This window comes from Gadus macrocephalus, chromosome 16, assembly GCF_031168955.1.
Source record: "Gadus macrocephalus chromosome 16, ASM3116895v1".
Taxonomy (NCBI): domain Eukaryota; kingdom Metazoa; phylum Chordata; class Actinopteri; order Gadiformes; family Gadidae; genus Gadus; species Gadus macrocephalus.
This window is the reverse complement of record NC_082397.1, coordinates 11,918,097-11,943,316: the sequence shown is the minus strand read 5'-3', so window position 1 is coordinate 11,943,316 and position 25,220 is coordinate 11,918,097. Positions and strand designations below refer to the sequence as shown.

The 25,220-nt window shown below is 41.4% G+C and overlaps 3 protein-coding genes and 1 long non-coding RNA gene across 18 annotated transcripts in view; 2 read left to right on the top strand and 2 right to left on the bottom strand.

Annotated features, from left to right (window-relative positions):
• Window positions 1-1,193, bottom strand: part of rasa2 (RAS p21 protein activator 2) — a 28,362-nt gene extending 27,169 nt beyond the window's left edge. The window contains exon 1 of the mRNA XM_060074356.1: window positions 1,063-1,193. Coding sequence (XP_059930339.1) covers window positions 1,063-1,120 — 58 coding nt within the window. The 5' untranslated portion in view covers window positions 1,121-1,193. The remainder of the gene's footprint in view (window positions 1-1,062) is intronic.
• A 97-nt stretch (window positions 1,194-1,290) lies between these two features.
• Window positions 1,291-8,077, top strand: LOC132473956 (uncharacterized). Of its 2 annotated transcripts, none has more exons than XR_009529517.1 (3): window positions 1,291-1,429; window positions 3,076-3,777; window positions 7,157-8,077. It is a non-coding gene; the product is annotated as an uncharacterized LOC132473956 (long non-coding RNA). The 2 variants fall into 2 exon arrangements; XR_009529518.1 differs by having other exon boundaries at window positions 3,076-3,235; window positions 7,157-8,076.
• zbtb38 (zinc finger and BTB domain containing 38) lies at window positions 2,118-14,376 on the bottom strand. 6 transcript variants are annotated; one of them, XM_060074350.1, is made up of 4 exons: window positions 13,457-14,376; window positions 12,570-13,411; window positions 8,862-11,052; window positions 2,118-6,499 (listed from the first exon to the last, which is right to left on the bottom strand). In XM_060074350.1, exon 4 carries the CDS (start codon window positions 6,497-6,499, stop codon window positions 2,825-2,827), a length of 3,675 nt encoding a protein of 1,224 aa, XP_059930333.1. In that variant the 5' UTR covers window positions 8,862-11,052; window positions 12,570-13,411; window positions 13,457-14,376; the 3' UTR covers window positions 2,118-2,824. The 6 variants fall into 6 exon arrangements, with proteins under 6 accessions (XP_059930333.1, XP_059930336.1, XP_059930338.1 ...); XM_060074353.1 differs by having other exon boundaries at window positions 10,773-11,052; XM_060074355.1 differs by having other exon boundaries at window positions 10,907-11,052.
• A 579-nt stretch (window positions 14,377-14,955) lies between these two features.
• Window positions 14,956-25,220, top strand: part of trip12 (thyroid hormone receptor interactor 12) — a 33,971-nt gene continuing 23,706 nt past the window's right edge. For 5 of the 9 annotated variants that reach the window (XM_060074346.1, XM_060074345.1, XM_060074344.1 and 2 more), the window contains exons 1-6: window positions 14,956-15,116; window positions 17,669-17,815; window positions 19,626-19,751; window positions 19,997-20,784; window positions 22,723-22,828; window positions 22,966-23,102. In XM_060074346.1, coding sequence (XP_059930329.1) covers window positions 17,718-17,815; window positions 19,626-19,751; window positions 19,997-20,784; window positions 22,723-22,828; window positions 22,966-23,102 — 1,255 coding nt within the window. In that variant the 5' untranslated portion in view covers window positions 14,956-15,116; window positions 17,669-17,717. Of the gene's footprint in view, window positions 15,117-15,163; window positions 16,414-17,668; window positions 17,816-19,625; window positions 19,752-19,996; window positions 20,785-22,722; window positions 22,829-22,965; window positions 23,103-25,220 lie in introns of those variants that run through there. The other 4 variants (XM_060074349.1, XM_060074348.1, XM_060074347.1 and 1 more) reach the window with 2 other exon arrangements.

The following is a 25,220-nucleotide window of genomic DNA, read 5'->3' as shown; positions in this document are numbered from 1 at the left end:
CATGATAATTAACAGTAGTAAAGCTGTAGGTTATTTTGCTATTACGACATGGACACATTTCTATATATTTGCCACATAGTACAATGTATAATTTAGGCAGGGGGAGGGAGCTGGGGGGAGCAAGGATAGACGTTCAAATAATAAAACAACCCAATGATGAATTTGTTATTATAACTTTGCCCTTCACATTGTCAATGTTTGATGTACATACACATTTGGAACCATACTGGAACCATACGGCTGTCCGAGACAGCAAAATCAGTTTGCTGTCAGAATATATTTTGAGTGTCTCGGAGTGGACAGCAATATTTTGGACCTATGGTCTTACATTCCACTGCAAAAGGAGACCACCACAATCAGCAGTTCGCCTACTTCCAATTCACAAAAATGCTTAGAAATGCATCGACATGGCTGTTATTTTCTGTGCAGATTATTGAATCAAAATAATGCTGTGTATTTAAATTAGGTCTTTACGTGAAAACACGCGAATTTGTTTTGATTACATGCAGAAAACGAGATAGATAGATGCCTATAACTTTGTGCTGAGGGGGCTATGACTGATACCTGTGATGCTACTGCTTTGAGACACAATCGCCCAGCCTTGTTCGGCTACTAAACAGTGTTATGGTAAAGAGGCGTATAACCGAACTTGACGTGAAATAAGAGTAATAGCATCATTAAGTGCAAGTAACATTGACTTAATGTTAGCCGAATTTCTAATCTTATGTTATCGGACAAGTGAGGTTAGCAGCCTTGGTGTAATCGTTTTTTTGAACGTTTGTAAATCAACCAAGAAATACCAGTCTCGTAGTCAGCAAACTTGCTGTGTTAATAGTTGAGAATTCAATGAATGAATCATTCACAACAACCAACTACTAGTAGCTGGTGCTAGCTTGGGAGCTAACTCAAAACCAACGTTAGCCAACCAAACAGATGAAGTGTCTGCCCCTCCGGTGTCGTCTGTTGATAACACCGCGCCCCTTCTTTTCCCCTGCTCTTCGTTTGGTTTATTCTACCATCTCTTCTACACAACAGATCGATTAAATGTGATTTTAAACTTACATATCTTGCCCCGCAGGCTCTGTAAGACCCGAATCCTCACGTCGTCTTCTTCCGCCATGGTCTGATGTGACTGCCGCTGTAGCCTCGGTACATTCAACGATGTCTTATCATATCCGTTTATGAATGCGAGCAGGAGGGCCAGCCCATACCAAATCGTCACTAGGTGGACTCATGCACACTTTTCCAGCGAGGTCTGAGAAAAAAACGTTTCGGTTCCGTAAAATGTCTCTCGCTGGGCGTTCAATTTAACTTTTCTTATAAACCCTCGTGGACTTCATATCAAGATTTATTCGACGTTTTTGGTGTTAACGCGACGAGCGCGATTGAACTGGCGGCAGGGGAGGGGACGTACACTACAGTTGACCAAGTATGTTTTTGTTTTGTGAATGGCATTCATCATAGATACACGCTTGTTTCCTACTTGTCTTTTGCAAGGGGCGGAACTGGCGCGCGTTCCAGTACGGAGCGACAGACTTTGGTCGACATTTAATATCTGACGTTTCCGAATCCGACAATACAGGATAGTTAAGTCATGTGAATTTTCAACACTCACGATTCATCATCATCATCATAATAATAATAATAATGATAATAAAGTAATTAAGTAAGTACATTTAATTTATAAAGCACATTTATACCCACGGCATAACTGACCAACGTGCTGAACAGCGGATAACTAAAAAGACAAATAATAGAAAAAACACATTTGACCAATAGTGTTAATTATATAAAACATAATTATAAGGAAACGTTCAATATCTTCAATGTATCATAATCATAATAAGTTGGGCAATTCAATTATCTTCTCTCTATATGTATCTATATATATGTATTGATATATAGTAGTGTGTCTCTAGACAGTCCATTTAATTTATGCATAGCTAGCTACCATTCTTTTGGATATTTGTCATCAAGGATTTTATTCTTTTAAATTCCTTAGATGGTGAACGTTGCAATCAACAGGTCAATTATGATCCAAAAAGTATTTTGTAAACTGTTCCCTTAATGTTTGTTTGTGGGTGTTTTCAGGCAAGAAAGAAACGGGGACCATTCAATATCTTACCATGGTGTTATTAATAAGCGAATTTATTTCTTTATTATAACACCTTTGCATATTTATACATATTAAACACACAAAATTCGCATTGTTAATCTCAATGTTGCCTATAATATAAATTAAATCAATAACAAGTGACTCTTACTGAACGATGAATATGCAAGTATGCAATCAAAACACATAAACCAACAATAAAAAATTAATTTTTCGTAAAAGTTAAATGACGAGGAATACATCAGTGATTTCTGTTACATCTGCTTTTATACTCCAATTCCTCTGAACCGATTAAATAAGACCTGAATCACGCAAGGCAATGATCACAATATAATTGTATTTATCAGCCACATTCTAGAGAATGTCTCCATAAAATAAAACTTCTCAAGATTAGATTTACGATTACATCATTAATCTTGCAGGATTTCCTCCATGCGTAAATTCTAAAATAAGGTTTATTTCAGAAGTCTACAAAATAATCTCTTAAAACATGTATTTAAAATGGATACACCCTTTCTATTTGTGATTTCAATTGACATTGGCCATTTCAAATCAATGTTTTACTGAGGCATTTATTTGTATTTTCAATCAAGAGAAAGAATGGATGAAGGATAACCTTACAATGTCAGTTAAACTAGTTGCAATCAAATCATAGATGAAGTAGTTTCACATGTACTCCTGAACAGTCAACTTCCCTCTTGCTCCAAATAACTACTGGCCCTCAAAAACAGGCTCCTGTTTGCAAACCCACTGCTCCGTCTTGCAGATAGAAATCCCTTTCTTTACAGATTCTTGTTTCCACAACAGATGAGGGTGCTTCTCATGAAGCGTTTTTGGCCTTTTCAAAAGTCCCCTGCTATTGTCCCTCTCATGCGCTTGCATTTTGGAAGGGAGATGAAGAGAATCTTGTACATCCATTCTCTTTTTTGACATTTTATATTTCACCTTTGTGGGTAACTCAGGAAAAACACTGTCGCTGTTTGAAGATGAAAGCAGATCTTTTGTTTTGGAATGCGGTTCTTGGAAGGATTTTGTCGCAACAGACGGGAAGCCAGCCTTTCCTTCCATCTTCGGTGCAGTGTTTCCTGTACAAGTACCCGTTCCTTCCTCATTACATCTGAGGTGAGTTACCTCTTCGTCATCTTCCTCAGATTTAATGGTATGTTGGCCGTCTTCAGCCAGTTGAGTTGCATGTTTAGAACGTGGTGGGCACTTGTTATATTTATACCCTTTCCCGTTTCCCAATTCCTGGTGTTTTCTTTCATGGCTTCTCTTTGTGGCAAGGTATAGAAAGCGCTGGGGACAAAATGAGCAGTGGTACTTCTTCTCAGTGCTGCATCTCTGCGGTGTGTTATCGAAGCAGGAGCCGCTTTCCATGCAGTTGTTGCAGACGTAATCTCCACCGGCAGGCACCTCCCCGGGTGGACCCTGTTCTCCACACGTCCGACAGAAACACGGATGGGAACCAATTACATGGGCCCTCAAGCCGGACTCTGTGATGAAGGAGCTGTCGCAGATGTCACATTTGTAGGAGGCTCTTGGCGAACGGTTCCTGATGTTGCATTGTGTGTCCGTGCTGTTGGCTGAGGTACTATTGTCTGTTGCCAGGCTTCTCCTCTCTGGGTATCCCTCTTTGGCTGGAGCTCTGGCTACTGAAGTTGGAGGTAAAAAATATTGTTGATCTTTTCTGTGTTTGAATCTCATCTTCTTCTTTTTTTTTTTTGCTTTATATGAATAGTAGGGACGCCAGGATTTGTCGGCGGCTTCGTGGTCATTGGGATCTTCGTATGTCTCGGCCTCTTTTACAGCCGAGATTTCCATTTGAGTTTGAAGCCTTGCACTACCAGAGCTTTCCTCAGTTGAAAACCACTCACCTGGGGTCTCCCTTTGTCTGCTTTTCTTCCTCTTCCTGGGGAACAGATTTGAACCCTTGATTTGACGCCTGATAATGGCCTCGTTCCCTATTTTGACTGTGATCTGACAGAGTGGCAGAGCATCCCCATCCACAGATGGACCTGGACAAACAGGCTTAGCGAGGTATGTTTCCGTTTTTCTGCTGCATACTGCCTTACCCTGCTTCAAACTGTCTGTTCCTGAGAGAAGTATCTCCTTGGTCATGGCTTCCACTCTTTTTGCTGCGGCTGATAGTTCACCGAGCTTGTTAACCGTTTTCAATGTTTTGGTCAAGAATGGTATATTACGACTGAAGTGGTCCATGTTCATTATCGTTACTGTGTTCTCGTCACAGCTCGCTGCAGTGGTTTCTGTCTGCATATTTTTTGGATGGTTGTGATGGAGGGGATGTGAACTCCTGTGTTCAACATCTTTGCTATAGTCTCTTTTTCGACATGTTGTATCACTATCAATATCTGGCTCGAACGGCTGTTTAAAGTTGATGTGAGGCGTCACAGGGGCCACCGTCTTTGTTGTTGCCATGAATGTCATTGGTATATTGAAGGAACCAGGCTCAGGGTTGCTGTTTTCCTGACTTGGAGTGATGAGAGAGTTGTTCTCCCCCATGGTGCTCTCAACACTGTCTCCATAGGTCTCACTGTACGTCTTGTATCGCTTTTTTCGAAACTTCATTGGAAGAAGCCTGTACAGTTTGATAGGATAAACACTAGCTTTGAATCCGCCTTTGGCTGATTTCTTCTTCACCGCTAGTCTCGGGTCAATGCCATGAAATGCCTTTTGATGGTTTTTTAGAATATAGTAAGTCATGAACGTTTCTAGGCAGAAGATGCACTGGTATCGACGTTCACCTGTATGCCAGATTTCATGCTTGGTACGGTACTCTGCCAGGGCAAAAACTTTATTACAGTAATGACAAGGGTAGGCCCTCTGCCAAGAATGTACATTCTCATGCCGTTTCAGACTGGACAAGGTGATATAAACCCGTTTACACACACTGCAATTGTAAACCCTCTGACTGCCACCTGTCTTTTCTACCCTCGCCATGCCCTGCCGGGCTTCTGATGGGTTGTTTTGATCTGGTTCTGGAATACAAGGGCTGTGTGGGTCATCAGGAGGTACCTCCTCTGCTTGTTTATCCATGGTCGCTACATTGTCTGAATGGATGTCCATTATTAAGGTTTCAACGGGATCTGTCTCAGGAGGGTCTTGTATGGCCTTAAGACAGCCATGCTCGTGGTTGCGTAACCGCTTGAGGTGCATAAACTTCCTGTCGCAGAATTTGCAAAACAGATGACTGACAAAACGTCTTTTGTGCACTTCCATATGGAGGGTGAGAAGAGCGTTATTGGTGAATATCTCTGGACAATATTCACATCCGTAGATTGATATGCTGTCTTCTACATGAGGGGAGAGAGTGGGTGGCTCAAACTCCATCTGAAAATTATCTGTGGTTACTGCATCATCTGTGTTCTTCTCTGGTTCCGGTTCTGCGTTGAGTGGTGGTGGGGCAATGACTACAGCTGTCATGTAGGAGATGACTCCTGTAGGAGAACTGTCTGCTACTGGCCAATTAGCATTTGGAATGTCTGTGGATTGTTGTGAATCTTTGGTAGAGGTCGTATTTCTCTCTAATGTGCCTCTCAACCGATGACGTTTTTTCAGTGGGCCTATATTCTGGATGGCAAGCTGCTTTGTCTGTAGCTGTGAAGGCTTTGGTCCCATTTTACAGTCTTTGGGGTTTCTGTCTTTTTGCTCCTCAGTCTGGATCACTGCATAGGAGTGTTCAGACAGGGCATGTGGTAGCTCATTTGTTGCAGTGAGACAAGAGATGATGGGGCAACTAGCTAGGACTTGCCCCACATCTGGTGACTTCCTCTCCCCATCAGTTGGAACCAGTGGGGTGAAGGGGTTGTTTCCGGGTCCTACTTCAGTGATAGAGAAAGCATTGGTGATCCGTGGCCCTGTGGTTGCGTTTATATCCACAGGCCTGGACGGCTCCTTCTTGGTGTTCTTTGGCTCTGGGCCCTGGCTGGGATCTATATTCATAACACCTCTGACCCGCATGATCTTGGAAACGGTAGAGCTTTGTCTATCCGGTTCTGAGAGCTTCTCTAAGAAAGGAATTCCTAGTCTTTTCCCAGCTGCCACTAGGCCCCTTGTTTCGTCCGCACCAGCCGACGCCACTTTAGACGAGTAGATGAAGTTGAGGATACTGGCAAACACTTCAGACTTCAGGTCCACTAACTCCAGCACCTGGCTGGAGCTCCAGCTTTGGGAGGCAATCAAGGCGTTCCTGAAGTAGCCACTGCAGGCCGCTAGAATGTTCCTGTGGGCTCTGAACTTTACATCCTCCACAACGATGGTCACGTCGCAGAAGAGGCCTTCAGAGCGCAGGTCATTGAGTTTGCTCAGCACAGCATGGGAGTGAGTGCAGTCCATCAGGTCTTGAGTGTAGGGTGACACTACAGTCATCTGTGAAGAGAGCAAAAGTAGTGTTCAAACAAATCCAACGGAAACCATCAAAATGAATGATCACATGTTTTTTTTTAATCTAATTGTATTTTGTTATTTACTATTATACATATTCAAAGTTAAATTTAAGCAGATATAGTATCATGCCATTTATTGTGTTGTTTTTAGTTTGAAATGTTCTGTATAAACAAAGTTGAATGCGATGTATTTTTCGCTGCAGAATCTTTCAATTGAAGTGAATGGGTTGTTTACAATGGAAGGCTTTTAAGCTACTCCAGTTTTTGTACACTAGATGTCAGTAGTGTCCTTAATGCAGAGAAAATGTCTGCCATACTTGGTGAACGTGGATAAGTTATGCCCTTTTGTTGTAGTCTTAAAGTCAGCCTTTCTTGTGGTAATAATACGATATTTTTTGTTGGTATAATTGGTTGTTTTGGCACATAATCAATCCATAGTCCATCTTGTAACAAGATATGCCTTAAAGATGTGTCTTAACAGTTACTAAAAGGCAAAAAATAAAAACATTTGAAACACTGATGATGAACTATCCTTGACGAATGACCTGCACCTGGTCTGCGTGGGAGCTAAAACATGCTGAAACATCTTCATCTTTGTGATGAAGTAGTGATTTCATCACCACTTTTCTTGTTTCTTTAGGTTGCTTCATGATTTCCAATTGAATACATCACAGAAAACAACAGGCAGCCAACTGCATGCAGCCAATTTTACATAGACAGCAGTTGGTGAGTCATCCGTTTCCGTTTTAATAGCCCTTTCTTTCAATCATTACTGGTACACAGCAAAAGAGAAACATTGATTCTCCCACCCACATATCTGTATCAGATCAAACAGATACAGCAATGAACTTAATAACATACAAAAGTTGTTGTTAGTGATTAACATTGTGATAACAATGAATTTAAAAGCCATAGATTAATAGTTTGGGCCTTGAAGTCTACCGACCTTTACCTCACAGGATGGTTGATGGTCAATTCTAAGCCAACGTGCCTGTAGTTTGACAAGGGTGTTTCAGCAGGTTAAAATTGATTCATGTCTGATTACGGTGGGCAGTGAGTCAGTTCTTGAGTGAATCATCGTGCCTCAAATAAGATAGACTGTTTCATTAAAACAATAAAGTTATTTTTTGTGGTGAAGTAATGAAGTTAAAATAGACTCTCTGCATTTCATTTCACAATCTTGATGAATAAGATCACCCATTGTGTAATATATTGATCCACAGGATCACTCATTTCATTTTGGATTTCACAATGTTTTCAGAGTTAGTAAGATGCTCAGCTTGATGGAATAGCCTTTTATAGGGCGACACCTTGGTTATATTGATTGATAAAATAAAATAAAAACAATTACTATGCTTTTGTTAGTCCGCTTGATAAATAGAGTACCAGATATAAGTAATTAATCTGACAGCATAAATTTGGTTCTGGCAAAAAAGTCCCAAAACATTTCTAAAGATTGTTCTGATAGATGGATACCTCAATATAAAAAAAAAACAACGATATTAAATGCCATCCAATGTACATTTTTAACATTTTGGTTTCTAAAATATTTGTTATTTTGTATATTATTAGTTTGTGCAGGTACCACGAGAACAACATGGCGTCACTATTTACAGCCTCCAATGACTAAAACCACGACCAGCCTCCTACCTCCCCCTCACACAGGCCTCCGTTGTCATAGCAACATGCTATGGCGCAGCACTTATTCGGATTTAACCCAGACGGAAAGTGAATGCATTAGCTATCCTCCTGTTTCATCCCCTCTCTCTCTCTCCCTCTCCCGTTCTGCCTCCGTCTCTCTCTCACGTTTTGCTTTTTTATTTTTTTGACCATAGTCAACCTGACCTGCATCATAACAGTAGTTTGTTTCTGGTTCCTGTTTAGATGGTTATTGCAAATGTTTATATCTGTTCCTTTGTTTGCATGCTGTCCGACTGCAACCCTGTGGACTTAGTATTTCCGTTATCAACTCGCATTATGCTTTAGTCCTTTCTGCTGAATTCCCTGGTTTAATTTTAGCATTTTCACCTTGATGTGTCCTTTGCGTCCGTGTGTGTCCGTAGCTCTTTTTATGAGACACATTTCCGGAAATAAAATTTGTCCCCAATCATCTGGTTACTTGCTACCAACCACTAAGCGGAAAATTTGAAATTTGTCATGAGCGGACATGTTTTGCCACACCCAAGCATATACTTTTTCTTAAAGATATATTTGGGTATAATATATTAAAAAAAAATTGGTCAGAATAAGAGAAAGATATGACGCAGAAGAGCTTTAAATAAAACGACAACGCTTATTGCCACACAAAACAGTATATACATAAAGGGAAAACATGCAAAACATACCTTTTTAAATCTGAGAATACGATGCAGGAAACACAGGAGAAAGAAAACATCAAACAATATCCCTTTTTCACAGCTTTACATGCACTCTACGCTACATTGCAACCCGTTTCCCGTATCAAGGCATAATAAGTTATTTCTTTCTATGATGGTCGCTGAAAAGTGGTGCTGTCAAAGCTGAGCTATTTGACGTCCTTCTTCCTCACCCTCCCTCTCTCTGTGCAGATGACTCCGGCACGAATGAGTCCTTCGCCTCAAACCCTATGCACCCTGGGTCCTGGGCTAGTTCTGCAACTGTCCACTTCCGAGCACCCGCTGCCTACTTCTCAGTCAAGGTGTGATCATACAGCTGCACAGCTGCAAAGACAACCAGGGCGCCGCATGCGTGTTATCTGGGCAATGGAAGCCTTCTGCAACACAACCACGTCATCTTAAACCGCAACTTTTATTAGGGATGGTAGAGGTAGGCTGTAGTGCGATTGCGGGGAGCTGCGGGTGCTACAAAACACACCAGCGCTGCAAGAGGTAGAACGAGGGGTGTGCTGCAAGGCTGGCAGCGATATTCGCCAAGGACTCCTCTGCTGAGTCGTTCCTACAAAGCTCACACGTTCTCCGCTCGGACGCATCTCGGCACAGACGTCTCTCTGTGCTGATCCAAGGGCGATAGCGCCGTGATGTGGATAGCATTATCCCAGATCACGGATAAACAACCTGTGCATAGGCTGCATTACGCCACACCATCTGTTTCCTGCCTAGGCACAAAGGGCAGAGTCTCTTTGTCTGTGCGGCTGCATCTCACAGTCGAACCATTGCCGCGATGCTTACATATTTATGCACAGCACACGCATGCACATGAGGTAAAGATCATGCTGCATTATATATCTTTGATGGATTCAGGATTGCAGAAATCTCTAGACCGGTGGCCAGTTTAGCTGAGTGTGTGGGGAAATGAAATGCGTTGTGCCATTACCAGCAGAAGCTGTAGCTTTAACCAACGGTGAGGAGGCTGATTGATGCAAAAGCAGTAGATGCGTCACACTGCAGACGAGGGGGAGGGGAATAAGGCTGAACCAGACATGGCACTGCAAGCCCCCCCAACTACAATACCCATAGTGCAGCAGCTCTTTTACATCCATGGATGTACTTGGAAGGATACACACAAAAGGTTGTTGCTTGAACAATCTACAACAATCTATGTCCTCTTCTTTTTGGCCATGAAATGTGTCCAACTTACCAGCCGGGTCCCTTTGATAATGTCTATTTCCATTATTAGCAATAGGTTTGTGATTAGAGTGCATATCACAGAAGCCGCTTGAGTGGATTTTTATGTTTGTGTCCGTTAGCCCTATTTCGTCCTGGTCACCTGAGTATCTCAAGGGTGTGCACGGGTACCAGCCGGTGCACTTTCCTCGGTAGCTGCTTTCCGGCTAGTGTATCGACCAACAAAGACATACCAACGCAGCAACACAGTAAAGCTCCCAACCCTTTAGCCTACTGATCATATGGTAATAGGCTAGTCCCTCAGGTTTTTATTAACAAAGCCTGGTCCAGACCGCTGTGTATCCCATGACTGTGCTGAATGTATTCCTGTTCTCGATTAGGAACGAATTAGGGTTATCCTCATCGTGTGGCATATTGAGCTGGCTGTTTTCTTTTTTTTGTGCATACATGTAATTAGTTGGGATCCGTTATTAGGATGTTTGTTACAGGGCAGACACAGAACCCACAAAACATAATCTATATAATATTGTCTTGACACAAACAGATCTGATCCTCATAGAATGAAGGTCCACAAAACAAGCCTGAGCAGGTCTCATCCTAATTTTCACGACATGAGCAAACCAATATTACATTAAGCTGTCCAACCTCATAGCACTTGAGTTACAGAGAGCACTCATGCACTTGGTAGCCTACCAAAATCCTGCTCACAGATCCTCTTGCTGGCCCTGTCGCTGAGAATGAGCGCCCTGGTGCTTTGGAGAGAGTTGAGAACAACTACCAAGTATAGTCCTTAGTTCCGTTGGCCTTGTTTGGGAGCTCTTCCCCACCTGCCTTTTTGCTGTGATCCGGTAGCAGTCCGTGGTCTGGGACTTCTCTGTCTTCTTCCTGTTGTTCTACTGCCTTCTGGAGGTCACTGACACTGCTGCGTCACACTTGCTGCGTCACTGACCCACAAAGAGGAGGGTGGATGAGGCTAAGGTGGGGAGGAGGGTTGAAATGTTGAAAGGCAAGCAGGATAAGCAGAAAAGAGCAGGATTTGCTCAAAACGAACATGCTAGAAACTCTGCTCCGGTCTAGGGCTTAGACTCTGTGGCATTCAGTAAGTATGTCCGTGAGGCAGATATTTCATTATGTAATGAATATTTCCTCTCAGACTCAACAGAGCTGAAAAAGGTTGGTGTTCAGTGTCTGAGGCTAATTATAGGCCTTAGTCTCGCTCAAGACTGTACGCTGTCATGGTAGCGCCTCAGATGTTAGAATGCCTAGTTTTCTACATTGAACAGTTTAAGCATCCATGATGTCGTTTTAGAAGCATTTCAAAACAACAAACAAATGTATTTTAAATATGCTGAATGCAAAGCAACATACGATTTATATTCAGTTTTTGAATCGTACCTTTGCTAATTGATATGCAAGGTTTGGCCTTTAACCCACTAGAAAATTGTGCATACCTTTTATCTAAACCGTCTTGCATTTATTTCAGATACAGTGGAACCGGTCTGTATCATGTCCTAAGGTCTGTTTTGGTACACGTTTGAAATATAGAGTGTTGTGCTCCTAAAGTCTATGGTGACGAGAATGACATCACTTGCTTTGCACTTTGCACACGTCACCCAAGGTCCTGTTTGCTGACACCCTCTCCTGACTTCTGACTGATATTCACTGCTGCCCTGCTCCCTCTGCTGGGTATTAGAGTGAGTGCAATGCAGTCTACTGAGCCAGTCTAAGTTCACATCTGTTATTGAAGGCAGTTGAATGGAGTACCATAAGCCCACAGCAGAGGGCGCCCAAGTTCTTCCGTTACCATGTTAAAACAGGAAGTCTTTGTGTCATCTAACCTTTAACCCTGCCATCATAAATAGTATTTATATAAAATGTTCCAAATGTATAGTTATATTCTTGGGATATTCCCACAAATATTGTGTTTATTAAATAAATACAATTTGCAATGGTTTATTTAATTCTATATTACATAGGTTTTTATAACAATGGTTATAAAAAGGAGGTGATAGCTAAATAGATAATCTAGCTACATATTTGTACAACATTTGTACTAATAATATAAAGCCTCCATGTAGGTTATCTTGGAACTTTAAAATATGAAACTTTTATTAAGATGCTGGGTTACTTATTAACGGCAAAGCATACAGCCCAACTTCATGCGATGAGGTCAGGGTAATGATAAACATTTCATTTTCCTGTTAAGTGCTTTTCTTCTAAGAAAAGGTTGGAGTAAAAATTTCTCCAGTCCATGACACAAGGCAGACCATGTCAGGTCTGAAGCCATCACAGGTAGTCCTCACTGTTTGCTCCCAAAAAACTAAGACATTCCAATCAACCATAATGTATTATAGTATCTAATACAGTAGGTTTATTTATAATGTTGGGTAGGTATGTTTCTGCATTCATATAAGAGTTAAAACCCTCAACATAAACATCAAATATTAGGGAATCAAAAAATATTTCTTAATGCATATGAGAGCCCCTCACCTTCCGGAGATCTGGTCTTTGCAAGCTGTGCAACATCTTTTATAGGTAGGTAGGACATGATGCTTAGCAAGAGGTCATCTTGCATGTGCTCCAGATAGTCAAAGCCCCCTTGATAGAGTCCAATAATGCACTGTAGGATCCTCGATCCGAAAACCTTACAGACCAATCCTGAAGTTAAATTTTCTACATGATAACATGACTAACAATATGAAAATGCAATAAATAATTAATACTTATATTTCTAAAGTGACATTAAATAGGAGAAAAAAACATCTTATGTTGACAACTTTTAAGACAAGACTGAAGACTCTATTATTTGCTTTAGGTTTCTGCTAATTCTTAAATACATTGCACATACATTTTTTTAACTTTGCCTTTATTTTCTTTTATGTATCCATTTTATTTTATAACTTCAATCTATCTTATTTTATTATTTCATTTTATTGTATGACGATGTTGCTTTGTGAAGCACTTTGAGTATGCATTGTGTATGAAAAGTACTATATAAATAAATTTGCCTTGCCTTTCTGCAGTTTGCTGTCATGGAGAAAATCGTCCTGAGGTTCCTTCAACTCCATGGGTGCTGCCCCCCTTAGTTCAATTCATCTGGAAATCGTCAATGTTCTCCAAATCACATACAGTATTGAAGATCATATCTCATTGTATCTTTGCTGGTGGATCGCTTCTAAAATATAGCCTGACCCTAAACCATATTTGGACAATACAGATATATTTTCAGAAATGTCACATATCATTAATGCATAAAACATGCACTGATTTAAATAAATGCATAATGACATTAATCAATTAATTAATCAATCAATCAATTAATTAATCAATCACTTTAAATCAAAATGTGGATGTTTACTTGGCTTCATATAAGCCACGGGTTGGTTTTCCTTCACTCAAAGATACTTTGATAATTTTCTCTTATTTCAGTTATTCTGAAAGTAAACGTTAATTTGCCGTTTGTGACGACGCTGAAGTTGGCATCCGATTCGCAGCATCCGATTCGGCAATTGCTGGTTCACCTTAAAACGGTCGTGATTGAAAACCACCTAGAATTTTCAAATCGGTCCTGATTGAAAACCACTACACCTAGACTCTTCAAATCTAGACTACATTATCACAGTGAGGCTATACATTATGTAAAACATAGTTTCAGATTTTTTAAACCTTTACCCTATTTGTGAAAATGCAATAAAGGCAAATTGTAATGCTTTTTAGGGGTCCAGACCGCATTAGAACTGATCCTGATTGAAAACCACTACACCTAGACTCTTCAAATCTGGACTAAATTATCACAGTGAGGCTATACATTATATAAAATAGTTTCAGATTAGTGAAACCTTTTTTCTATTTGTGAAAATGCAATACAGGCTCATTTTAATGCTTTTTAGGGGTCCAGACTGCATTAGAACGGGTCCTGATTGAAAGCCACTACACCTAGACTCTTCAGATCTGGACTACATTATCACAGTGAGGCTATACATTATGTAAAACATAGTTTCAGATTTGTGAATCCTCCTAGACGCCTAGGAGGATTTAATGATTCGTTTCCGTGACCCAGTTCGCGTGATTCAGTTCGCCACGAGGACTCGTTCGTTCGTTCGTTCGTTCAGTCGAGTTTCCGGTAGCACTAAATCCACTGAGTCTGACTGACTCATTTGAGAACCGTGCAATGGGGTCCATTCCATGATGCGATTTACCGCTAGCGGAAACCAGGCTGAACGAACTTACGATTCGTGAACGACTCCTCCCAGTTCAGTCGAGTTTCCGGTGAATCGATTCACCGGAAACTCGACTGAACGTGGAGGAGTCGTTCGCGATTCAGCCTAGTTTCCGGTCGCATCATGGAATTCACGCCAATGCACGGTTCTCAGCTGAGTCAGTCAGACTCAGTGGAGTTAGTGCTACCGGAAACTCGTTCGTTCGTTCAGTCGAGTTTCCGGTGAATCGAATGGTGAACGAGACGACCGAACGAACGAGAGAGACGAACCGGTTCGGTTCGTTCGTCCTAAAGACTCGTTCATTCGAACCGGTTCTCGAACGAACGAGCCAACACCGTAACCATAGCAACTGAATAAACCTAAATACCAATCGATTCGAATTAATTGAAGACAGAAGTAAATGTTGTTTTCCATGTATTGTAAATGGTGACTGCCCTGCAAGGATTTGGGTTTTCAACCAAAAATAAGATACATTGGGACTGTGTGTGTTTAGGGGTCGCGACCCAGCGGACTAATAGTTACTGTTCATGTTACGGTGACGTTACCTTATATTTCGTCTGATGCTCATTTATGAAACACAAATCTCACTCAAGGCTTTTGCATAGACTAAAATTACATCTCAAGTGGCCTACCGGAATTCTAGCTCGATCCAATTGGACAAATCTTAAATTTCATGGTAAAAGTAGTGCTTTAGCGGAGGGATCGGGCGGAGGTATATTGCAGTTCCAAACCCCTCAGCTGATGTGAAACTAGCTGGGTTAGAGAGAAAGAGGAGCTGGTGCACTGTCTGTTACAACTACAACACTGGAACAAATAGGTAACAAAAAACCCTTTAAGTATTATAATGTAGTGACACTCACGCCAACACTTCTTGCCACCTTTATTGTTTTATAATATTTCAGTACGATGGCGGAATTTAGAGTTCGGGTTGCGAAAATACCTCGATTCCCGTTCCTGATTTCATGTTTTTTTGTGTATCTGTGAGATTCAGCCAGGGTAAAGATATCAGAGGCCATTTCTTTTTGTCAGCTAACATTATTGTTAGCTAAAGGCAAAATACAGAATTTTAAGATCATTGTTTGCGGAATAGCTCACCAAAGATTAACATCGTGGCTTTTGACTGTTGTACGTTTGGATGTTGTAAGAATCGTGTCTGTCTGGTGTCGAGTTGGCAACATTAAAACGCTTTAGCCACATCGAAGCTAAGTAGTTGGGATGCCAGAATAAGCTGCTACGGTTCTTCTTCAATTTGACGTTTTAACGACTCGTGGTGTAAAATAATCGGTTATTTACTGGGTTCAAATTCATAGTCACGATATATTTGTACAATAATAAAAGGAAACGAAACATTTGTGTAGTTTGCTATCATTTCGCCTTTTACGTATGAGCTGTAACGTCAACAATCTGAAGTATGGACATGGGACAAAGATCCGCTGACTAGTTAGCTTAACTGGCTAAGTTAAAATTAGCGTTCTAATTAAAGCTAACAGTTCGATAGCTCGCGTTTTTATTCGATGTTATTCCCTTTAGATACCCCTTATTTAAATTACCTGACTGGTTCTGGTTAGACAAGTGCCGTGGTATTTAACGTCATCAATACGTGCTCGTGATATTCTTATTATTGCTACTCGGTTAGCATTTGTTAAAGGTTGGATAAAACAGCTGCGAGCGAAGGTTAGCAGTTACGCGATTAAGCTAAAGCAAACATGCGTGATGTTTGTAGCTAGTGGTAACCACATACCCTGTTGTATTTACGTTGACAGTTGCTAAGATTCGTTCTGGGCCTGTCAGCTACCAGCCCGACCAGCAGTGGTAGATATCCCGGGTGACAAAACAACTATGGAGCTCATTTAACTTCGAGTTATATTAATCCCCTCGTGTCACGTTATTATTGTATCGTGGTCCACTGTAACGCATCTATTTCAGTGGTTGATGGTTTCCGGACAGCTAGCTTGCCAGGTTAGCAAACGTTCGCATGATCAGTGAACGGCTGGTGCGAAGACAGTCAGACCGCTGCTGCCATTTTCGATGGGGAATCTCAGGTGATCGCAATGGTATCTTACCACATAAGGGGACCTCGTAGCCATTGACGTCAAATCTACTTGAGAAGTAGTGTAGGTATCGTGCGACACATATAGGTTATTGAATGTAGATTTAATGATGGATTTAGATTATTGTTTTGCTTAATATGTTGACACTTATTTGCCAACTACGCATTTTCGTGTCTCCACTGCCAAGTTAGCCAACGTAACTTCATTGTAGGGATTGGTTTTGTTTACTAGTTTACAATGTATTAACATTCGAATATCATTCATACAATAACCACGCGTTTATCTGTGTAGGTTCTGTGTTTTTTTTATTTATCCCGATGGGATTTTGTCACTGTCAAAATGTATGGGATTAGGTTTTTAGTCGCTACTCATGCTAGCCGGTATTGCTAGCATACTACGTCAGAAATGTAGGCCTCTGTAAATCATGATATTAAAGTGTTTATTGCAGTATTGTTATTTCAATGTTGAAGCTGTGTGATATTTCTCTTTTACTAAACGGATAATCCGCTTTGTTACGTAAAACGTAATGTTATGGCCGCGTGGAATAGATCAGTTAATATAATGAAGGAATAAACAAAGACGAGGATGCACTGTCAGTACAGGCCTAAAATGGCCCTGTGTGCTTGCCAAATGTGGCGTATTTTTATGATCAATGTTATAATGATTTTAAGTCTTAACTGTCATTCACAAAGATGCATGTAGCAGTAAAGCATGAATTCACAGGATACAGTACATATTGTTTGATCAAACAATTTCTGCAAAATGTGGTCAGAATTTTAATTGGTTATGGAAATTTTGGTTATAAAAGTTAGAAAATGATTACTATAATGCGTTAGTATTTAATTTTGTGTGCTTAAGTTATTATTTTGTTGGAATTATGTTGGTGAGGTGTTTTTTCCTGACAGTTCCTTTTTGATACTGCTTCAATCTACCTTTGTGTCAATATTTAAATTATTTAGCTTGCTTAATCATTATTTAATTTTCTTTGTACTAGTAGTAGCACAACTACCTCACCCCCCCCCCCCCCCCTTTATGGACAATAATCAACTGGCTTCATCACAGTCTATAATAATGCATTCACATTTATTTCATTCTGTCTTTAATCCTAGAATTGTCAGTCTGTATTTCAATTTCAAAGTCTACTGATTGAAACACTTAGACACTTTTATTGATCTGAAGCATATTATTGATAATCCAACTGCCTTAAACGTTGTAAATGCATTTTTACAGCAGAGTATTCTTTTATTGTGTTTTTTTTATCATCTGATCATCCACTCAGTTATTTTGCTGAAATTGTTTCTGTTTCCCTTCTTTTCAGTGAATGGTAGTGTCTAGAAAGGGTATGTCCCTTCAGGAGAGAGGTGCCAATGTCCAACCGGCCTAATTCCAATCCAGGGGGGTCACTGCGTCGTTCACAGAGGAACACTGCTGCGGCCCAGCCACTAGACCACACAGTCGCGGGAAGGTGAGTGACCCTCCTGCTTAGCAGACCTTATAAGTGGGCCACCTAAACCCCACCCGACCCATGGGCTTGAGAGTTCTGGAGTTCTGTAATCAACTATCTTTGGAGAAATTTTTTTTAGATATCCTTAGATTATTATTATGTTAACAGTCTATATTGTATGGTTTGAAATTTGGCCCTCATTTTAATTTCTGTATGTGGTACCTATTTTCCCCTTATGTGGTACCTGTGCATCTCGTCAGAGTTTACAACTGTGTTGTAGTATGCCTCGTCATTAGAGATGTATTGGCACTTTTCAAAAACCATAAAGAACAATACATTCAGTCATAAATTATTGCAAATTTGGACTGGTCATGACATCAAGCAGCATTAGGGCAGAGCAAATTAAAGCGATCTACCAAGCCACCTGACGGCAGGAAATGCAAATAATTTGAGCCAAAAGCTTGGAACTAGAAAAATCCCTGTACACTAGGGGTGTAACGGTACACGTATTTGTACCGAACCGTCATGCTACAGGCACTTGGGTGAGGTTACAGAGGTGTACCGTGGTTCGTAAATGTGGTGTACATAGTGTTAATATGCCGAATATAAAGGCTTGTTTTGCAATGCGGAATTTAAAACTTGAAGTCGGAGTTCCACCCGGACAGTTTAGCCAAAGTATACTACTCCGACTCCGTAATCCGCTCAGCAGCTCTCCGTCGGGATGTCGGATACGCAATGCAATTCGCCGCCCGATCTATCTTATATGTTGACTAAAAACCATGTAAGCAGTGTTGTAAATAAACATCTTATTTTTTTCAAATCTTATTTGGTGTTTTTTTGGTCCTTAAGGTGCAAGTAAACAATGAACAAAGTAATTAAGGTGCAAAGTCAAACCGGAGAAGTGATCAGGAAATGATTTTGTTAGAGGACCAATCACAGCCCTTGCCGTCTCCGTTGCGTCGACCAATAGGTCCATGGCGTCGACGTATAGTTAGAAAATATTGGATGCGCATGTAAGCTATGGAGAGGGTCTCCGACAGGCTCTCCGGCTATGGAGAGGGCTCTCCGTGTCTACGTACAGCACTTTAACATGCACACACATTTGAAAAGGCACCATCGAGGTGTTACTATCACCGTTGCTGTGAAAAAAAAACGAACTGTGCAAACCCAGCTCACAACACTATTTCATCACCCCTGTCTGGGAATTCAGAAATGCAAATGCCATAACCAAGTTTATTGGTGTTTTCATTGCTTCTATTTACGGGTTGAGAAACAAGCAGTTTTTTTTAATTTTCCCCTTAACTATTTACCGTACCGTACCTTAAAAACCGAGGTACTTACCGAACCGTGACTTTTGTGTACCGTTACACCCCTACTGTACACATAACAAGTTAACATAAAAATTCCCGGGTAATAATCTCAAGCCGGCGGGAAAGTCATGATTATGATAGCTTTTTATGTATACAACCCATCCGTCCATTTCCCAACAGGGGAATTAATTCTTGCAAGTCCATATATGGGGAATTATAAAAATGTTGACACCGCATTCCAAACGATGGATTGAATTCAAATTGTTTTGTAAATCTGAATAATCTTTTACCGTCCAATATAGTTGGTTATTTGGATCTCAGTGAAATATTATGGGAATTGTTGAAAAACTGTTATTTTGCTGTTCTACAGATGGCATTTTTTATGTCTAAACGCTTAATTGCTCTCAATCTGCATTTTAAAATGTTCCTCTAATCTGAATAAATTAGAGTATATGTGTTTGCTAAAAATTCATGATTCTAAGCACATATGCTCTTCTTGCTCTTCAATTTCAACCTTACAGGTTGCAGTCAGAGCAGGTTAAACTTAAAGCAAATTCCCCTCCTGATAGTAGAAGACCAAATTCTAAGGCTTCCAAAGCCACGACCAGCTCAGCCTCTGGCCAGTCCAGAGGGCACAGCTCAAGAAGGTACCCCTCTACTCTACTTGGCACTCACTATGTGTGTGTATGTATGCAGGGTGTGCATTTATTTTAATATAATCTATTTTTAATTAACTGCATAAACCACACAGCTCAGTTAATTATGAATATGACATGTTATTGACCAATCTGCTGAATGAGTCTGAATAAGGCATGGTACTCTTGAGTACATGGGTTGACGATTGCCCCCCTGACATGGTTCCTTACCGTTTCTTTATTTGACTGTCCTACAGAAGCGGCCTTTCTCTATCCGTGGCTTCCTTTGTGCTGCCAGACGACCCAGAGGCTGCAGGGACATCCCAACAAGAGCGACCAGGCCACCAATCAAAGAGTGAAAGCACCCGTGGGCTAAAGCGAAATTCGGCACCAGACCACGTCAGCACCTACGTACCCACCCCTGCCAAAAAATCAAAAACTCTGCCACCACGCAGAGACAATACACTTGAGACCAAGAAGAGCTCAGCAAAGTCCAAGAAGAGACCGCTTGCACCGGAGCCACCTGCGCCCTCAGGTCGAGGGCAGGGCAAGAAAAGCGGGGCCGCCGGGGCCTCTCCGACTCTGAAACGGAAGAAAGCGGACCCTCTCCCCGGTTTGAGTAGCACCACTGGGTCCCTCCCCAACAGTATTGAGGGCAGAACTGCAAAACCCTCCAAGCTGGCGTCAAAATCGGCAGCCTCAGCCAAAGCTGGGTGTAGCGCCGTGACGGACTCCTCCTCTTCTGCCTCTACATCTTCCTCCTCCTCCTCCGCCGGCACCAATAGCGCCGCCCCACAGGGTGCCCGGGTCAAACAGGGCAAAGACCAGAACAAGGCCCGCCGATCTCGCTCAGCCTCTAGCCCCTCCCCTCGCCGCAGCACTCGGGACAAGGAGCAAGCGAAGGCTGCTGGATCTTCCAAATTTGAGTGGGCAGCCCGCTTTAACCCCAAAGTCAATCTGCCAAAGCCCAAACTGTCCCTGCCCGGGTCCTCTAAAACTGAAACCTCCAAACCTGGGCCGTCTGGACTACAGGCTAAACTTGCAAGTGAGTCACACCGTCTGCCTGGATGACACCTTATTTCGAGTGCTGTCTCCTTGTTGGTCTTTATTGTTTTACAGATATATCTATGTATCAAACACCTTTCGCACACCCATTTTCCACAGACCTCCAGGAGCCTTACTCGGTCCTCAACCAGGGATATGCAGTTGTACTTGACAGCATTTAGTTGATAGAGTCAGCCCTTTAAATGTTTGTGACAGGTTACTTATAGAGAGGAGTTTTAGTAGTGAGGCGTAGCACTATAAGATGGTCAATGTTGTGTTCCTTGAAGTTCTTTACCACCGGGATTAAATGTCACAGTAGTGGTACCAGCAATGTTGCAGCTTTGGTTACAGCAGCTAACTCTTTTCCAATGGGAGCTGATGACGCTGCTTTTTACTTGGGACACATTACAGCGCAGCTGGGCGGCTCCAATAATGCATATGGGTAGAAGGTTAATATGAAAAAGGTTCCATCATTCATTTAGAGAAAAACATACCAAATTATATTATGTGCACGGATTGTAGGAAAACATTTTCTCCACCTTTTCCCAATACACACGATCAACAGTGTGTGCATGCTCACATGATACATGTTGTTTGTTGGAGGGGGTTGTGGGGTTTCTTCAGCAGCTAAAGGGCTAGCTCAGATTTCATACCAAGTACCAGTAGCCTGAAAGTGGACAATGTCTAAATACTGTTTAGTTGCTCAACAGTCTTTCTCTTGAACAAATGGAGTGAGCTGGAGCCTTATATTTTGTGTGTATTAATGGAGTTCTATGAATGCGGATGTGGTCAGCAGATTCAGTTCGTCTTATCTGTACTTTTTTTTTTTTTTTTTTTTTTTTTTTTTTTTGTAAATTTTCTTACAAACTTAATACATGTTTATGTAAAGACCATTTATTTTGCACAAGGAAGGAAGATTCTGTGCCTACTGGATGGAAACGTAGATTGATTTGAACATTGTGTTTAGCATTAGCATTTAGCCTTTGCTAATGTGCTCAATCCGGCAGCCTGCCGTTCTGGGGTCTGTAGGTCAGGGGATATCAAGGCAGGTGTAGCATGCCATGTGGCAGGAGTCCATTTGGACAGGCCCATCCTAAGTTAGACCGTGTTTCAGCAGATGACATCCAGAACATATAAAGGTTATGGAAAGGCTTACTATCCCAGGCAAAGTAAAGGAGCAGTTGTACATTTCTCCAATTGTATTTTATTTGAATTGTAGCAGATAGTTTCTCACTTTATTAATCATACGCAAACACCTAAGATATGTCCCTTTTAAACTCTGCAAAGGGTGAGTACTACCACCTTGCATGTGTCGTTGTGCTATGTAAACAATTGCGTAATGCCATTTTCATGAAGCCAGTGGCTGTGGTGTTTGTTGGGCTATGAGGGCATCAAGGCTACCTATTAAAGTGGCTGTAGACGGCATGGTCTCGTATGTGGAAGCCTATACAACATGGCACGTTTGGCAACGTCTCGTTTTGCAACATCTCTTTCTTCGCTGGCTTGAATAATCTTGCAGCATAAGGGATTGCGTCGATTGGATGATCTGTGGTTAATAAGAGGTTTATCTTTTTGGTAATTTTATGGTTCCAACCTTTTCAAGTAACTTGCTTCTCAAGTTTCGGTTTCATTTACCGACAGCAAAATATGGTTAATCAAATGCATGAAATGGAATTACAAGGGTATTTCTGTAATTCATCCTACTGGTGACTAAAGCTCTACATTGTACACTGATGATTAGAGGTCTGTAAAGTATGAATTGCCTTGAGCCCCACTGCCAAAGGCAAACAACAAGGCTATTCCTGTTTTTACGTATACTTTGTCTCTGGGAATTTTTGAATTTTTCTAAGAAAAGCTTTTTATTTGGAAATGTTTTCACAATAGAGGTAGCCGGTGCATTTGTTAATAGCTTTGGGTACTTTTTGTTTTCATTGATCAGGTTTGAGGAAGTCCACTAAGAAGCGCAGCGAGTCTCCTCCAGCAGAGCTCCCCAGCTTTCGGCGGAGCACACGCCAGAAGACCACGGGCTCCTGTGCCAGCACCAGGTAACGGAACAGACACGGGAGGACCTACCCTGGCCTTGAGCTAGCTCGCCCTATTGGCCACTGTGATATGGTTCTTGCACTGAAGCGATGGACCCACTGAGCTATTGGCTCACACCCTCTCTCTTCCCTCTGCTCAGTCGGCGGGGCTCAGGCCTGGGCAAGCGCGGGGCAGCCGACGCTCGCCGACAGGAGAAAATGGCCGACTCCGACAACAACCAGGATGGGGCCAACTCATCCGCCGCTCGCACTGATGAGGCGCCGCAAGGGGCCTCCGGTACGTTGTTCACTATGCTACAGTTTGGTCTGTTATATTCACACATTTTTTTCATAGTTGTGGGATAATTTTTTTTACCCTTTTTTTTTTACCCTTTCCCTAGGAACTAGGAATCTTTTCAATGAATTATGACCAGGGTCTAAATTAAGTTCCTGGTAGATTTCCCCCCCTCCCCCCCAATAAAGTCCCTTCTTAGGGAGTTCCCAAAGAACAGGAACTTTCGAACCTTAAAGCACTGACATTTCCGATTGGTCGAGTAGCACTTCTTTCCAATAACTGATAAGATCAGTTTAATAGGTTTCAAGGTCCATTTACATCAGGCACGCAACGAATAAACGTCAAGGAAATATTAGGCCAAACTAAATTACATATTTTACATCAGTTACGACATGGGGCATTTTCCAATAGGAATCGTCCACGTGATAAGATCTATGGATTCAACCCTCAATCTCCTAGCCTTTGAGGCCAGTGTATCCTTTCATCGAAATGCCCTCTGTATTCAGAGTATTCAATCATGACTGTTACATTTTTTTAATCCAAGTGGAAATAGTGTAACGATTGGCAGCTTGCGGATGAGTCTTGGTGTGAATTTGGAGTGTTATTTAATATATTAATGTTTTGGAGATCTTTGTGCTTGAGGTTGTCTTTCTTAAGGAGAAAGTTGGTATACAACTGAACATCTTAACGTTTACAAAAGTAACCAATCAATGTCAGGCCTCCACATTAACGGTTGCCCGCTTGCCCGGGGCAACCAAAAGTCATATTTGGGCAAGTTGAGATTGATTTCTGGTTGCCCGAACGGGCAAGTGAATTTTGGGTGGATGTTAATATAAAGGCTATTTATTCAAATGTTTTTAGAAACTGCAGAACAACCTTTTTTGCCGCAAAATAACACAAAATATAAGTATTTGCAATAGATCAGCGCGCCGTCTTCTCTTCTCTCGGAAAGCGAGTTAACAGACACGCATCGCTTCAGTGTGAATATAGCCCCGCCTTCTGTCACTCGCAGTGCGTTCTCTGGCTGTGATTCAAAGGTGTTGGCTAAAGGTTACCCAACAAAGCTAGCATCGCAAGTGCAGCGCCTCCGCGAACGGTTTAGGTAGAAGGAAAATGGAGGAGTGCAGTTTGGAAGTACTTTGGATTGAGGCAAATTACCAAGGAAAGTCATATGCAAGAACACTGTTTTGGGTTTCATAACTGTGCACATGCACAGCAATAGCGATCTTTTTCACGAAATTGGACCCTCACAAACTATATATTACATGAAAGCTGAGCCTCCACTTATTCCAACAGTCCAAACCATATCATTCTGTGACTAAAACTCGCAAATAACAACTCAAGAAGAAACGTCCCCTTTTCTTTTAACAACCAAAAATGAAGTATTACCTTTGTGATTTTTGTCCACAAAGTTGATTCTGGTCGAATAAAACCACCACAAACAGATAACCCAGTGTCTGGGCCAAATTTTGCAACTAATCATGGTATTTTCAATCAATGAATAAGAGAAGGTTTCTTAGGAAATAGGTAAATTGCCTTCAATCAGAAAACATATTCTTCAGCGCAATCTAGTGGCCATATCTTTATTTGCGAGTGTTTGGCTTGGTGCATTCGAATATATTGGCCCTGAAATTTAAATAGAGGTGTCAAGTGTCAAAATTGTAAGATATCTACCTTTATTTGTGTCTCATAGTAAGACATCGCTCCCAAATGATAACGACCAACTGATAATTATTTCAGGTGGAAATGTTATCTTCCACTTATGCCGTGTTCCATGGCTTTATTCACTTTAACCAAGTATCATCCCCATTGAATATTTCACTTGCACAACAATCTTTCTTTTGGCACAAAGATGACATTATCGCCCTTGCAGTTGTGGAGATATACTCTATTTACTTTGGGTATGTTCTTTCCTGAAAAAAACTTTTCCCCTGATATCGAAAATGGTATAGAATATCGATATATTTCCAGGTATAGTGTCAAAGTTAGAAAATCCAGTATCGTGACTGACAACACTACTAGAAACGCGATTGTGATTATTCAGTTAGAGCTACAAGAAACGTGAAAGTTAAAAAAGACATATCTTTGCTACTACCTCTGACATTTAGTTAAGTACATTTG